We start from the raw sequence: 13365 nt of genomic DNA on the forward strand, positions 1-13365 counted from the left end.
TTTCCCCAAGTCTTACTGAGTCAAGAATTGGAGGAGAGAGCCCAGATGTTCTTCAATGGGAGACAAAGTTGATTTTAATTTGTTAAGCAGCTGTTGTGGGTAAATGAGGCAGCCCAAAGAATTCCAAGTGCCCCTAGGTAGAGGACTCTCTCAGAGTGGAGTTTGACAAGCTCTTGTTCTAACTCCTGCCTCTCACCCTCTGCATTTTCCAGGGCTGATCCTAAGTCCAGGGGCTCAGCCCTATCAGGGCTACCAGGAGAGGAGTCGGCTGCCCAATCACAAGGCACACTAGTATCCTGAGCAGGCTTCTCCCTTCTCTCCCTTTCTCTCTTTGTCCTCTTCTCCTTCCTATCCTCCAGCTCTGGGGCCCAGTTCTACTTGAGTGCCCAGCATACTCATATCTCCAGGACCCTGGGTCATTTTCCTAGTTGAAAATGATGAGAAATAACCCCACGTGTTGGACCTGAGCATCTCCTTGATGTGGTTCTAGAGTTGGCTGCAGAGGGGGACAGGCTGCTTCAGGCCAGAGTTTGGGGGAGGTTTTTTTTTTTTTTTTTTAAGATTTTATTTATTTATTTGAGACAGAGAGAGAGAGAGAGAGAGAGAGCGCACACATGAGCAAGGGGGAGGGGCTGAGGGAGAGGGAGGAGCAGACTCCCTGCTGAGCAGGAAGCCAGACTCAGGGCTCGTGGGGCTTGAACCCAGGACTCCAAGATCATGAACTGAGCCAAAGGCAGACAAGTAACCAACTGAGTCAGCCAGGTGCCCCTGGGGCAGTTTGTTTGAACAGTTCAGGGCCAAGGAGGAAACCCCCTGGTCCTGACCTCTTTCTCAGCCTGGCCTCTCCAAGGCCCCATCACCATGTGGCAGGAATTCTTCCCAGAGGCCACTCTCAGGAATGCAAGGGAGCTGAGGCAGGCAATTTGGCCAGAGTTCTAGATCTCTGAAGCAAAACTGATGTCAGTAGAACAAGATGAGTAGGGCTGGGGCCCAGGCACCTACAGTATTTAGAAGCTCCCAAGTGACTCTGAGGCGCAGTGTGGGGTGCCAGGGGTGAGAGTGGGAGAGGCGAGGGCAGCAAAAAGGCAGACCAGGCTCTGAAATGCCTGCTCGGAGCCACTTGGGAGTCAGGACCATGGCGGGGTCCTAGGGGGCTGGGCCTACTCACCTCTCCTCCAGCAGGAACTCTACCTCCAGCTCTTCCATGCCCTGGCAAGGGGGTAAAGGGAAGGCAGCTGTGACCTGGGGCTGCCCCTGTCTGCCCCCCAGACATGTCCCTTTAGCTTCTACCCCCAGTCTCCCATTGCTCGCCTGCCTTCCCAAGGGGCTCAGTACCCAGGGCAAGGGAGAGTTGAGATATCGTCCCCAGCCAGCTCAACTCTGAAGGATAGGGGCCCCTTCCCTCATCTATTCCTTCACACCTCTCGTTGTGTAACTTCAGGAAGTTGTGACTTCACTGGACCTTAATTTCCCTGCCAGAATGTAAGCCAGCCAAGAGCAGGGATACTCGTCCCCTGCCGTGTCCCCAGGGCCTGGAACAGTGTCTGGCCCATAGTAGGAAATCAAGGATTTGTTGAATGATTGAATTGATAACACCTTGGTCTTTTCTAGCTCTGATGTTCTCTGATGTGCAGATTTGCCCTTCTTTACCCTCATCTGCCCTCCGTCCCCTGGGCTATCTCAGCAGCAGGACTCTGAGGGGAAAAAAGGGAACCAACACGTACTTCATCTCCATTTTGTACCGTGAGCGGTGCTAAGGGCCTTAATTATGTTTTCCCATTTCAGCACCACAACAGCCCTGTGAGGTACGTATCATCGTTGCCATTGGACAGATGAGGAAACAGAACGCAGAGGAATCGAATACATTCTGCAAGGTTACACAGCTGGTAAGCATGGCACTGGGACTGAGCCAGCAGTACTGTTGTTTCCTGACTCGGTGACACAGAGAGAAACCGTAGGGTGGCATCATGAACATAAGCAGCTGCTCCCATGGGGCAGGAGGCCGCAGGCCTGGACACCAGCACCCACCTCCGGGTTGAGTGGGAACTTCACATGGGTTTTCTTTCGGAAGCAGAGTTTGGTGAGGTCATAGAGGATTGTCAAGAGATGGTCATCTGGTGTCAGTGTATCTTCATCACAGATGCTCAGCTCTAGCACGTTCTAGGGGAGAAAGGAGGGTGCAAGTCTGGTTACCGTGTTTGCATGGGCCCATTTTCCTAGGAAGGAGGTGGGTCTGAGGGATGGGGAACAGCACAGAGGTCCCTGCTCAGGTGTGAAAGACATTTGTAGAATAATGAACTCAGGGGTGATGGTATCTAAACCCTCCTTTCTAATTCTCTGAAGACTTCCTGACCCTCTGCTCTGATTCTCCTGGAGAATTTTGCTCTTTTGCAAGGTTGGCAAGGGCCTGTGAAGTGTAAGGGATATCATTTCACTTGGGGGAATGATAGGAGGGCAGAACAAGCCCGATCCTTGCCAACTCATAGACTGTGTTCCACACTGGGGCCCCTGGAGCTGAAGACAGCCCATTAAATGCTAGAAAACCCAATTAAAAAAAAAAAAAACACCAACAATTCAGGGAAGCTAACACCTTAATACTCCTGGAAGGTGATGTGGCAGATTACAGGGATTCTCATACTTGATGGGCTTGGGGTGAGGTGTTTGAACTCTATCCTTTGATTCATCAGCCCCTAAAGAGGTCTTATGGGTGGTCTCAAAGCTGCATGTCAAGAGTTGAGCAGCTACCCTGACATCTGGCTGAACACTGAGGTCAATGGTTTTGGGTAACATGGATTAGCCTCTGAGGTCTCTTGTTTCAAGGACCATGGGAGATGAGGGTTGGGGCTGGGTTTGCCTCTTTGGTCCTTATTAGGTGGACATAAAGTGGTCTGAGGGTTCCTTATTGAATGAGATCTGTTGACCTTGTAATTACTAGAAACACAGACATGCCCCAGAACCAACCCCATAGATTCATATGAGCAGCCCCATAGGTCTTTAGACAAAGGAAGTCGAAATTCTGATTTCAAGATGGCAAAGCCCATGCCAAAATCCTCCTTCCTCGCCAAAACCATAAATATGATAGAAGAGATATTTTTATAGTAACAAATATAAAGCCATTCTTAAAAAAAGACTTATTCATTTATCTTTGGGGATGGTGGTGGGCAGGGGCAGAAAGAGAGGAAAAGAAAATCCCAAGCAGACCCCGAGATCATGACCTGAGCCATTATCAAGAGTCAGAGGCTTAACTGACTGAACCACCCAGGTGGCCCTAAAGCCCTTCTTGAAAACAAAAAAGACTTATCATGAACCAGAAATAAAGAATCACCCTAAAATATGGAAGCAGAAAGCTGGAGATATCAAGCCTCAAATGCCCCAAGACTGGGGTTGATACCTCCATGATGAGGCCAAGTTTGTTTTAAGAGCACTCTGCTGAGGGGGTACTGGGGTTGGCTCAGTCAGTTAAGTGTCCGACTCTTGATCTTGGCCCAGGTCTTGATCTCATGGTCATGAGTTTCAGCCCCACATTAGGCAAAAAAAAAAAATAATAATAAAAATAAAAAAGGGTACTCTGCTGAGTTGGTCACAGCTCAGTATGCTCAAGGGAGAACTCTCCCATAGGAGAGTTGCCATATACCTGAAGAAGGCCAACACAATGAAGCAAAAGCCCAATAAATGAAAGAACAGACACTCAAGGAATTAGAAATAATAAAGCCTTCTAAAAAGGAGTTAAGATAAGGAAAACCCTCTGGCTGGAATTAGACTGGCCTTGGACCTAGTGAATAGAATGGCCCTTCCCCTCCATGTATTTTCCTACTTGGAGCATGTTCTGAAACACGCTCAGTTTTGTGGCAGGAACCACAAATTCCGGCAACAATTAGGTAGAAGGACAAGAGAGGAAGGAAAGAAGGTAGAAGGATAAGTAGACTCAGAGGGACAAATATGAGGCAGGCCTAATGAAGAAGTGGGTGAGTGGGAAGATGGGGTCACTAGGAGGAGAAGAAGTGGGTGGGAAGAAAGACAAATAGACATAAGAAGGACACAAAAGCAAACAGAAGGACAAGCAGGCATGGAGGAGAATAGAAATGTAGGCAGGGCTGACAGACACATGGTGTCCTCTGAGTCTCACCTTCACTTGGCTCTGGATCTGGAAGCTGAAGGTTTCATTCCACTCTGGGTTCGGGCAGTTGGAGATAGTCCTAGTCTTCAGCTTCTCACGAGAAGCGGTGGGCAGCCAGAGGCTCACAAAGCAGTCTGTCTGGCTCACTGTCCAAGGAAGACAAGGGTTGGGGGGGAAAGGTGGGGAACCAACCCGGGTCCAGAGAGGAGAGTGGAGAGTCAGAAGGAAACCTCAGGCAAGTCACTTCCAGAGCAAGCCCTAGTCTCCCCTCCTCACTCATGGGTCTGACTCTCCAGAGACCTTTGTCCCAGAACCCCCGAGAAGACCACAGCCTACAGGCTAGAAAATTTAGAGAGGGGGTTCATGTCCCACTGATCACTCTCCTGGACATAGATGGCTCTGGCTCTTTTCAGAAGCATCCCAGCTCCCTGAGCAAATGCCTGCTAGGTTGGGACAAGGTCTGGCTGCACAGTTTTTCCTCCACCAGGGGAAGATCTGGAGGACCAGTCCCCACAGAGTCCAGTTTAACTCTTGCCTTAGCGCAAGGTACCAGGAAAAACAAAGTGGGGCTCTGCTCTTCCTCCAGGCTGGTGAGAAGCAGGGGAACAGAGCCTGCCCAGAGGGCCAGGATGGGGAAGGGCTTGGGTGGAATAAGAGTTTAGGAGAATCTAGAAGCAGGGGCCATCATTTACATAGGACTAATGTCTTGACTGCACCTAGCCAGGCTCTTTATCCCTACACTGGTCTCCTAGCCTGAGGCATGTGACCCAAGAAACCTTCACATCTGAGGGCATGTACTTTTTTTTTTCTCATTTGAAATGAACAACCCAAGGGTGATGTTGCTGGATGTGTTCTGGAGAAGGTACAAAGGCTTTGTTCTTAAAAGGCCCTCCCAAAGTAGAGGAAGGCCTCTCAGGTCTTCTGGCTGGAGCAGCAGAAGGCATAGAGGTGAAAAAAAAAATTCTACCTGGGAGGAGGGAGGAAGAGGTGCTGTACCTGCCCTTGTCCCTCTCCTGGCAATCTGCTGGGGTAATCCCCAGGGTACACACCAGATGTGTAGAAAATGGTAAAAGTCAATACAGTCTCCGGTGTCAGAGAATCCTCTAGATGGTGGAGCTGGTGTGAAGATAGGACTGACCAAAACTAGTTCATAGTTATTAGTAGTAATGTCCTGTGAGAATGAAAGGTGTCCCCCCTGGACTGACTAGTCTTACATTGTCACTCCACTGAGAACATTAGCAGAGTTAAGAACCATGGTTTGCATCATAAGCATCCCTAGCTTCTGATTTCATCTCCGATGTCTGATTAATCTTTGAGGCCTTGACGTTCAGTGAATTGGAATTCATGGCCCTCTTCCCACTGAATAAAGGTGGGATGACACTGCCTTTTAGAGGTCATAATTGCTTAATCCAGACACAAAGAATGACCAAAACCCAGAAGAATCTAAAGAAAATGATGACCTCATCATCCCAACCCATCCCCTCCATGTCCAACCTGCTCCTCCGCACCATCAATTCAGATGGCCAGGCCAGACCTCAAGTACCATCCTTGGCTCTTCCATGACGTTTAACTCCGTTGACCTCTCCAGCCCACCCACTTCTTACTTGCACCACCACTGCCCTGTTGCAGGCCACCGTCTCCTTTGCTGCCGCTTACCGACTGGGCGCCCTGGCTCTTGTCTTGCCCTACTCTCGTCTTTTCTCTCAGGAGAAACCAGAGGGATCTTTTGAGAGCTGACCATATTACTCCCAGTTTAAAATCTTGCAGTAGCTCCCATCTGCCCTCAAGAAGAAGGAGTTCCAACCGCTCAACATGGCTGTCTCTCCCACTTCCCCAGCCTCAGCCTCCTTGTTCTACTCTCCCTATCACCCAGCCCCTGCCCTGCCACCACACACACACACACACAAAGTGCTTGCGCTCACCCTCTAGACTCCAGCCAAACCCAGTCACTTGTGGGTCTCAGAAGTGCCATGCTGTCTTGCCATTCCTTCTGCTTAGAACACCGTTCTCTTCCACTTTTGCCTCACCCTTCCCTTGGCTAGCCCCTTCAGGTTTCAGAAGGAACCTCCTCTGGAAGCCTTCCTTGAACCCCCACATCTTGGCCAGGTGCCCCCCCCCCAGCTTAGAGTCTCTGCCCTTCTCTTGGCAGGGCTTGGCTACACTGCACCCCAGTGCAAGTCAGAGCATCTGTCTCCACTGCACCCTGAATGCTGGGAGGGCCTGGAGACCATGTGTCAGCACTTGCTAATCATTTGTTGAATAAATGAATTGAATGGAAAAGCCCAACTTCCTGCTTGAGAGCACTGTATCAAATTCTGGGCTGAGTCACCCCAGATATAGGTAAGCAACTTGGATCTCTAATTGCTCTGCCTATAGGGAGACTCCCCAGGGATCTCCTGGGATCCCTCCGTTGGCTTTTCCTGGAACACCCACCATTCCTCCTCAGCCTGAGACATTCTCCTCAGGTCTGCCTCTTGTATAGTAGGAAGGAGCCTGTAGGCAGGGACCCCACCAACTCTATATACCCATTTACTTAGCATGATTTGATCGACCCCATAAAGGCCCCTTTGCTTCTAAAATCCCTTTCCTATTATCAGTCCATGCCTAAAATTCTCCCATTAAGCCCATTAAATAAAATCTCAGTATTTTTGGGCGCCTGGGTGGCTCAGTTGGTTAAGCGACTGCTTTCGGCTCAGGTCATGATCCTGGAGTCCCTGGATCGAGTCCCGCATCGGGGTCCCTGCTCGGCAGGGAGCCTGCTTCTCCCTCTGACCCTCCCCCCTCTCATGTGCTCTCTCTCTCTCTCATTCTCTCTGTCTCAAATAAATAAATAAAATCTTTAAAAAAAAAAAATCTCAGTATTTTTTACCTAAGGCTTAAATCTCTAGGTAAGATACAAATACTCCTAGAAGAGACAGGATTGATCAGACACCCACACTTCCAGCATTGATTTGTTTTTCAGTTCTTTCTGAGAGAGCTGGTCCCACCTCTCTCCACAAGGTTGGGAAGGAGAGTGCAGCCGAAGAAAGGGTAAATCCTCGGAAGGGAGAGATGACTTGATGGAGCAAGGCCGCCAGGGGCCCGGAGGATACTCTGACTGGAAGGGGAGTGACCGCCATGCTGGCAATAGAGAGTGGTTGGGCAATGCTGACCCAATTCTGAGGATTTCAGAGACTGCAGGGGATTTCCTAGGCATAGATGGTTCTAATCCTTGTTCCTCTTAAGTGATAGAGGGTTTAGTCATTTGAATGACATGTCTCCTTTCCTGGGATATGGAGGGCAGAAGATGACTCAATGAGATCTACAGATGTTGAGAACATGATCTTCCTAATACCTCTAGAGACACCGCCTCGCATCACTTGGGGTACTGGTTTGAGTTTTAACTTCATTTTCCCAAGAGGAATAAAAGCTCTTGGCCACTGGGAGGTTTCCAGGTCCACCCTATCCAGTCCTGGCCCAGGGCTGGGTGGAATGCTCCTTGACAAGCGAGTCATCCCCGAATCTCATCCCTTTCAGGCTCCTTGAAATCTTGGGAAACTCAGGCACACACTAGAGGATTGAACCAGAGTGAAGCTCATTTTTGATCCAAGCTAGAAGAGAACAATTTGGGGCAAGAGTAACCCAGGACCCAGAAGACATCATGATAGTCACCAACCATATCAGGCAAGGCAGCAACAGAGCCCAGCCTAGGTCCACTGTGGGGTCTACACACAACGGGCCCTGGGCTGGCCCTCCCAGACACCATGGATGCCTCCCACCCTGTTCCTCAGGGGAAATGAGGACAACATAAACAATAAGGGGTTCCCCAAGGGGACCTGGAAACCTCCCAAAGGCAGTCTGTGTGCCAGAGGGACTCGTGGGGAAAGGGAAGAAGAAGGTGGTGGGTCCGACTTCAGCCCATTTGTCTGGCTGCCTCTTCCCCCATCCCCTTACCTCTGGGATGTGCAGGGGATGCGTGTGGCAGGAGAAGACAGAAGAGAGAGGCTTGGACAAAGGGAAGGTCTGCACACAGATACAGGCATGCCACAAGAGTATGCAGCCCGGGTGACCCGCAGGGTTGGAATGGACACACCTCAGGAGTGGAGACAGATGAGGGCAGCTGTGGGCGTGTGCAAGCTGTGGGTATCCCGGGGATGTGGGGAGTGGGTGGGCACTGCCCGGGGGTGGGTGAAGTGTCTGAGTGACCCACCGTGGCATGGGCAAGAAAGGCAGAAGAGGTGGCCAGGCCCTGCCCAGGGAACACTTCTCCTCAGCTCACTCTCCGGTGGCCTCGGAGGCCCCGAGAAGCCCGAGAAGTCCCCGGCTCTCCTGCCAGCCTCTTGGCAGAGCCGGGCCCAAGCTGGACGCTGGCTGACCTGGGCTCTGGACACCCGCCCTCCAGGGGGTCCAGCTGGAGTCCTTCCCGACCACTTGGCTTTCCCTCAGCCCCAGGGCCCTCCCGCTTCTGCCCTGCACACTCATGCCTGCATTGTGGCAACAGTTTCTCCGCAAGTTTGTCAGCTTCTCCCCACCTATGCTCCAGCATAGTCTGCCTCTTGCCTCAGGAGATCACGCAATCCCTTCCTCAGGAGCTCGGGTGCCCTGTCCCTTGGATCCCCATCCCTCCTCTGCCGGGCCCCAGCCTCCTTCTCCTGCTTGTCCCCTCTACTACTCCCACCTTTAGGCAATCATTAGCCCTCACGTGCTGAATGGGTGACAGCAGTACCCTCAGGTTGTTCAGAGAAGCAAGTGTTGTTTGGAGGCGGCCCCTGGCAGGTGCTCACAGAGGCCAGGTGGCTTCTCTCCCGCCCTCAAGATGGCCTCTCCCCCCAGATCGGGCTCCCAGGACCTCTAGGCGCTCACACTCTGCCCCTCTCAGACTCCAGGTCCTCAGAGCAGCCTTCCTTAGCTACTCCCGGCTTTCAGTGCCCTCCTCCAGTTCTTTTTTAAAGATTTTATTTATTTATTTATTTATTTATTTATTTATTTATTTGAGAGAGAGAGCATGAGCAGGGGGTGGGACAGTGGGGGGGCAAAGGGAGGGGAAAAGTCTCCAGCCGACTCCCTACTGAGCATGTAGCCCTACGCTTATGCTGCTCCCCTCTCATAACCTGGAGATCATGACCTGAGCCCATACCAAGAGTCAGAGGCTTAACTGCTTCACTGATTGAGCCACCCAGTTGCCCCCAGTTCTTTTTACTTTTTTAGTTTTTAAAGATTTTATTTATTTATTTGACACAGAGAGGCACAGCAAGAGAGGGAACACAAGCAGGGGGAGTGGGAGAGGGAGAGCAGGGAGCCCGATGCGGGGCTCGATCCCAGGACCCTGGGACCATGACCTGAGCTGAAGGCAGACGCTTAACGACTGAGCCATCTAGGCGCCTCCCCCACCCCAGTTCTAAATTCTATAATGACAAGTTAGAATGCCATCTCCTGTTACTAGTCTATAATTGCTTCGGGTATAAATGTCTCCCCTTGTTAAAATGCACACTTGGTATCATAGCTCTCTGCATTCTCTGCCCCCCTGAGGCCCTCTCTAGCCTGAATCCCAGGGTGAGGGTAGTACGAATATAATGGAGCTCTGGGGAGCCCTGGTGGCTCTTGGACTATTCCTGTGTGGTCACCAGTGAGTGGGGACATGCTCTCAGCCAAAGGGCCTTGACACAGAGCTTTCTCCTCCTTGAGGGCCAAGCTTCTCTCTGGATGGGGCAGGTTGAAGGTGGCATAGGGAGGGGATCTGGGTTCTCCGGAGTTCTCAAATTCCACCCCAAAGACAAGCGTGAGGGGAGCATCCTGCCTACCCAGATGCATTCATTTCTCACTGAAGCCAGAGACTTCCCAGGGCCCCCCATAACCTGGGAATGCAGCAGGGGCTGGGATGAGGGCGAAGTTAAGTCTGCGAGAAAACACCGCACAAACAGCGCCAGTGAGTCAAACTGCATCCACGGGACTACGCTGCAGAGCTGGAGCAATGTGGCTTCTGTCGTGAACTCCAGAACCCAACTTAGAATCCATGCGCTGAGAAGGGGCACTGGGGCTAGGCTGACAGATGGGCCTCTCCCTCTCCTTCACCTCTAACAGCACATCAACTCATGCAGAAGCAAGGAGGGCCCAGTGTGGGAGAAGCTGATGCTCCTGGAAATGGGTGCTAGAGGAGGGGGGAGTGGGGAGGAGAGAGTGAGGTGAACAGGGTTCTCAGACCCAGGCGGACTGCAGGGGCTGGTCGTGCCAAGGTCACAGGTGAGAGGAGGGGCCTGGAAAAATGATGTAAACCCCAAAGTCTGAAATACAACCTGACTATGGCGGACACCCCCCCCCCCGCACCCCCCCACACCTCTGATGTGTCTCCAGCCAGAGCCTGACTCCAGCCACGTCCCTCAAGCAGAGAAGGAGGGAAGACAGGAGGATACTCACCCCTATCAGCCTGTCGGACGTTTTTCATCCGGATGACCTTCACGGTCAGTAGGTGGCATGGAGACAGCTCGCCCTGTGGATTGAGATGAGGTTAGCAGGCTCACTCCTCAGGCAATGACAACTGACAGAGAGAGCGGCTCAAGTGGGCCACAGGCTCCCACTGCTCAGACCCAAGAAGCCTCCTCCCAGTCAATCTGCATTTCTGGGCTCCGGAGGATGCTGCTGGTCCCCAGGGCTGCTGAGGTGAGGGGCTTTCTCCTCCCCCCACTACGAGCCAGCACCCCTTGGAAGGGGACGGCTTCAGGCCTGTTCTGTTCATGCTTCTCCTGGTTGAATCTCAGGATTTGAAGTCCCTTCCCCGAGAGTTTTACCCAGGCTTAGAGGAGTCTGTTTACCATCACTCCTAGCCCATGTCTATGGCAGATGCCCTGGGATACCTCCCACGGACCAAATGACCATATTTATAGAGGCCTTTGAACTAGAACCCTTTACACTCCACACAGTTCACCCTATGTTGCCAAAATCTCGTTATACATCTTTAAGAGGATGCAATTCTCTATTTAAAATATTATGGGGGTTTTGGGAAAATCACAAAAATATGAAGAAAAAGAAGAGTCTCCAGCATCCCACCACTCAGAGACGATCACTATTATCACCTTTTTGGGGTTTTTTAAATGTTATAATTATTTTTATTTTCAACACAGATAGTTCATCTGCCTTGGCTATTGTCAGAGATAATAATACTGCAAGAGCAAGCTAGCATCTATTGAACACTTACTATTTGCCAGACACTTTTCTTACATTTTAAATCTTGCATTTTTAAATTGCTATCTTTTTAAATTGTGATATAATTGACATATAACATTGTATTCATTTTAAGTGTACAATATAATGATTTGATATACAGATATTGCAATATGATTACCACAATGAGTTTAGTTAACACCCACCACCATACATAGTGACAATGATCTTTTTTCTTGTCATGAGAACTGTCATCATTTTGATGTCTGTCCTTCCAGCCTCTTCCGGGGTTTCATTCTAGGCAGCAACTCCAGAATGATGCCTGGGAAGGTTGCTACATAGACCCTGAGATAGAATTAGGGCCTCTTCCTCCTCAATCCCCAACAGCTGCCTCAGAATCAGAGCAAAAGCCAAACGGACAGTTATAAATAGGTGTGAGGAATCCCTTCGTGAGGTTAGCTCTGAAATATTGGGTGTCTTCACGGTCAATAACTTGATCTCACAGGATTCTGTTTGGAGCTGTATGACTCGAGCCAAAGGCCATAAACACCACTTCTCCCCTGGCTCTGGAAATAGGGCTGGGCCTTTGGCCAGACCCGTTCTGGGCAGGGTGGGCTCCTCATTTCTCACCCCCTGTCAGGCGGAGCGGGTGTCCTGGTCGGATCTGGCGAGAAGAGGGAGTCGGTTTTCACCCAGGAGAGAGGTTGTGGCAAAGCCTGTTCTCACTGGCCTACATTCTCAGAGGAGCATCTAGAGTTCATCTAGAGTTCAAATGGGCGGCCAGAGGCCTCAGCCCAGGCGAGGGTCAGTCCTCAGGGACATTTCATAGTGTTGAAGGGCTCTCAGCCATCACGGCCCTTCTCCTACCCCCCAGAGGGGCTGCCCTCCCCCATGTGTCTTGTCTGGAAGGGCATGAGCATTCATGGCTTCCCTCAGGACCTCACTCGAGGTCCCCCTGCCTTCCAGGAAAAGCCCTCTGCTGTCATCTAATCCTGGCACCCTCTAGGGAGGCTGCCCACCTCTTCCCACTCTGACTCAGCAGCGCTAACCACCTCAGCGACGACCTGACGAGCGTCTGCCATATGCTAAGCGTAGTGTGTGTTCCACCTCACTCAGTCCTCACAACGCCTCCCCCCTCCACGGAGCAGTTATTATTAGCCTCACTTTACAGATGGCGAATCTGAGACTGAGTCCTTTGACGGTGGGCCCTCAGCTAGAATCAAAGGAGCCCAAGTTTGAATCCAGCTTTAATTCTTCAGCTTGAGCCCGTAACCATGACCATGGTGTCGCCTTACTTGGAAGCGACCGTTAACGTTCAACGCAAAGACAGGTGTCACTTGTCCCTACCCCCTCCTCCTTCATCTTTTCCTCTTAGAACCTCTTTTCCTGACAGATTCCTCTTTTCACTCTGAATTCCCCCAAGACTCCACAATAACCCCCAAACTCTGATAGTCCTTTTACTTGCAATGCTTGCACTCGCTATATTTCTGCCACCATATTCCACAATCTCTCTCTCTTTTTTAAAGAGCCAGCGCATACCAGAGCCTAAGGTTCGTGGAGGAGTTCTACTTCCCAGGAGCCACAGAAGGCTCCTTTGTGGTCTACCTGGAGTCTCAAATCACAACTTCTAGCTCAGGAATTTTCAGGAGAGACCCAATTCCAAAGTGCTCTACAAATGACTCTGAGATCTCACCAGCAGGGAGACAGAAGCTGGCAAGGGGGGTTGAGAGAGAACCCCTCGGGTCACACCGGGAGGAAGGCTGTGGGAACATGCGACTCAAGTCTTGGGCCCAGATGATTCTGATAACCAGGTCTGTGAAAAATGACCGTCTTGGATAAAAATGAATGTACCTATTTTGCTCCTGCTCTAAGCAGCTCGATAGAAGTGGTACTAGGGAGAAGTGAAACTTCATGGCCCTGGAGGTAACTGATACACAGTAGAAAGATCCAATAGAACAAAGCACAATGTCTGTGGCTGTGCAGATGGGAACCAGAAACTGGTGACATTATGGAACCCAAGTTTATGGGGTAGCTTACCGTGTGGTAAGGGTAAAACCCTTTAAGGACTTGGACAAGCCTGTCCCTGGGATGGGATGCCTTGGCTGGTTATC

The 13365-nt window shown here is 50.9% G+C and overlaps 1 protein-coding gene across 1 annotated transcript in view; it reads right to left on the minus strand.

The window, feature by feature from the left end:
* PLA2G4E (phospholipase A2 group IVE) overlaps positions 1-13365 on the minus strand; it is a 48030-nt gene that overhangs the window by 16998 nt on the left and 17667 nt on the right. The window contains exons 2-5 of the mRNA XM_034994149.1: positions 10511-10583; positions 4127-4263; positions 2029-2160; positions 1169-1209 (exon numbers count right to left, since the gene is read on the minus strand). Coding sequence (XP_034850040.1) covers positions 1169-1209; positions 2029-2160; positions 4127-4263; positions 10511-10583 — 383 coding nt within the window. The remainder of the gene's footprint in view (positions 1-1168; positions 1210-2028; positions 2161-4126; positions 4264-10510; positions 10584-13365) is intronic.

The sequence above is a fragment of the Mirounga leonina genome, unplaced genomic scaffold (assembly GCF_011800145.1).
Source record: "Mirounga leonina isolate KUSES-001 unplaced genomic scaffold, KU_Mleo_1.0 Mir_91, whole genome shotgun sequence".
Taxonomy (NCBI): domain Eukaryota; kingdom Metazoa; phylum Chordata; class Mammalia; order Carnivora; family Phocidae; genus Mirounga; species Mirounga leonina.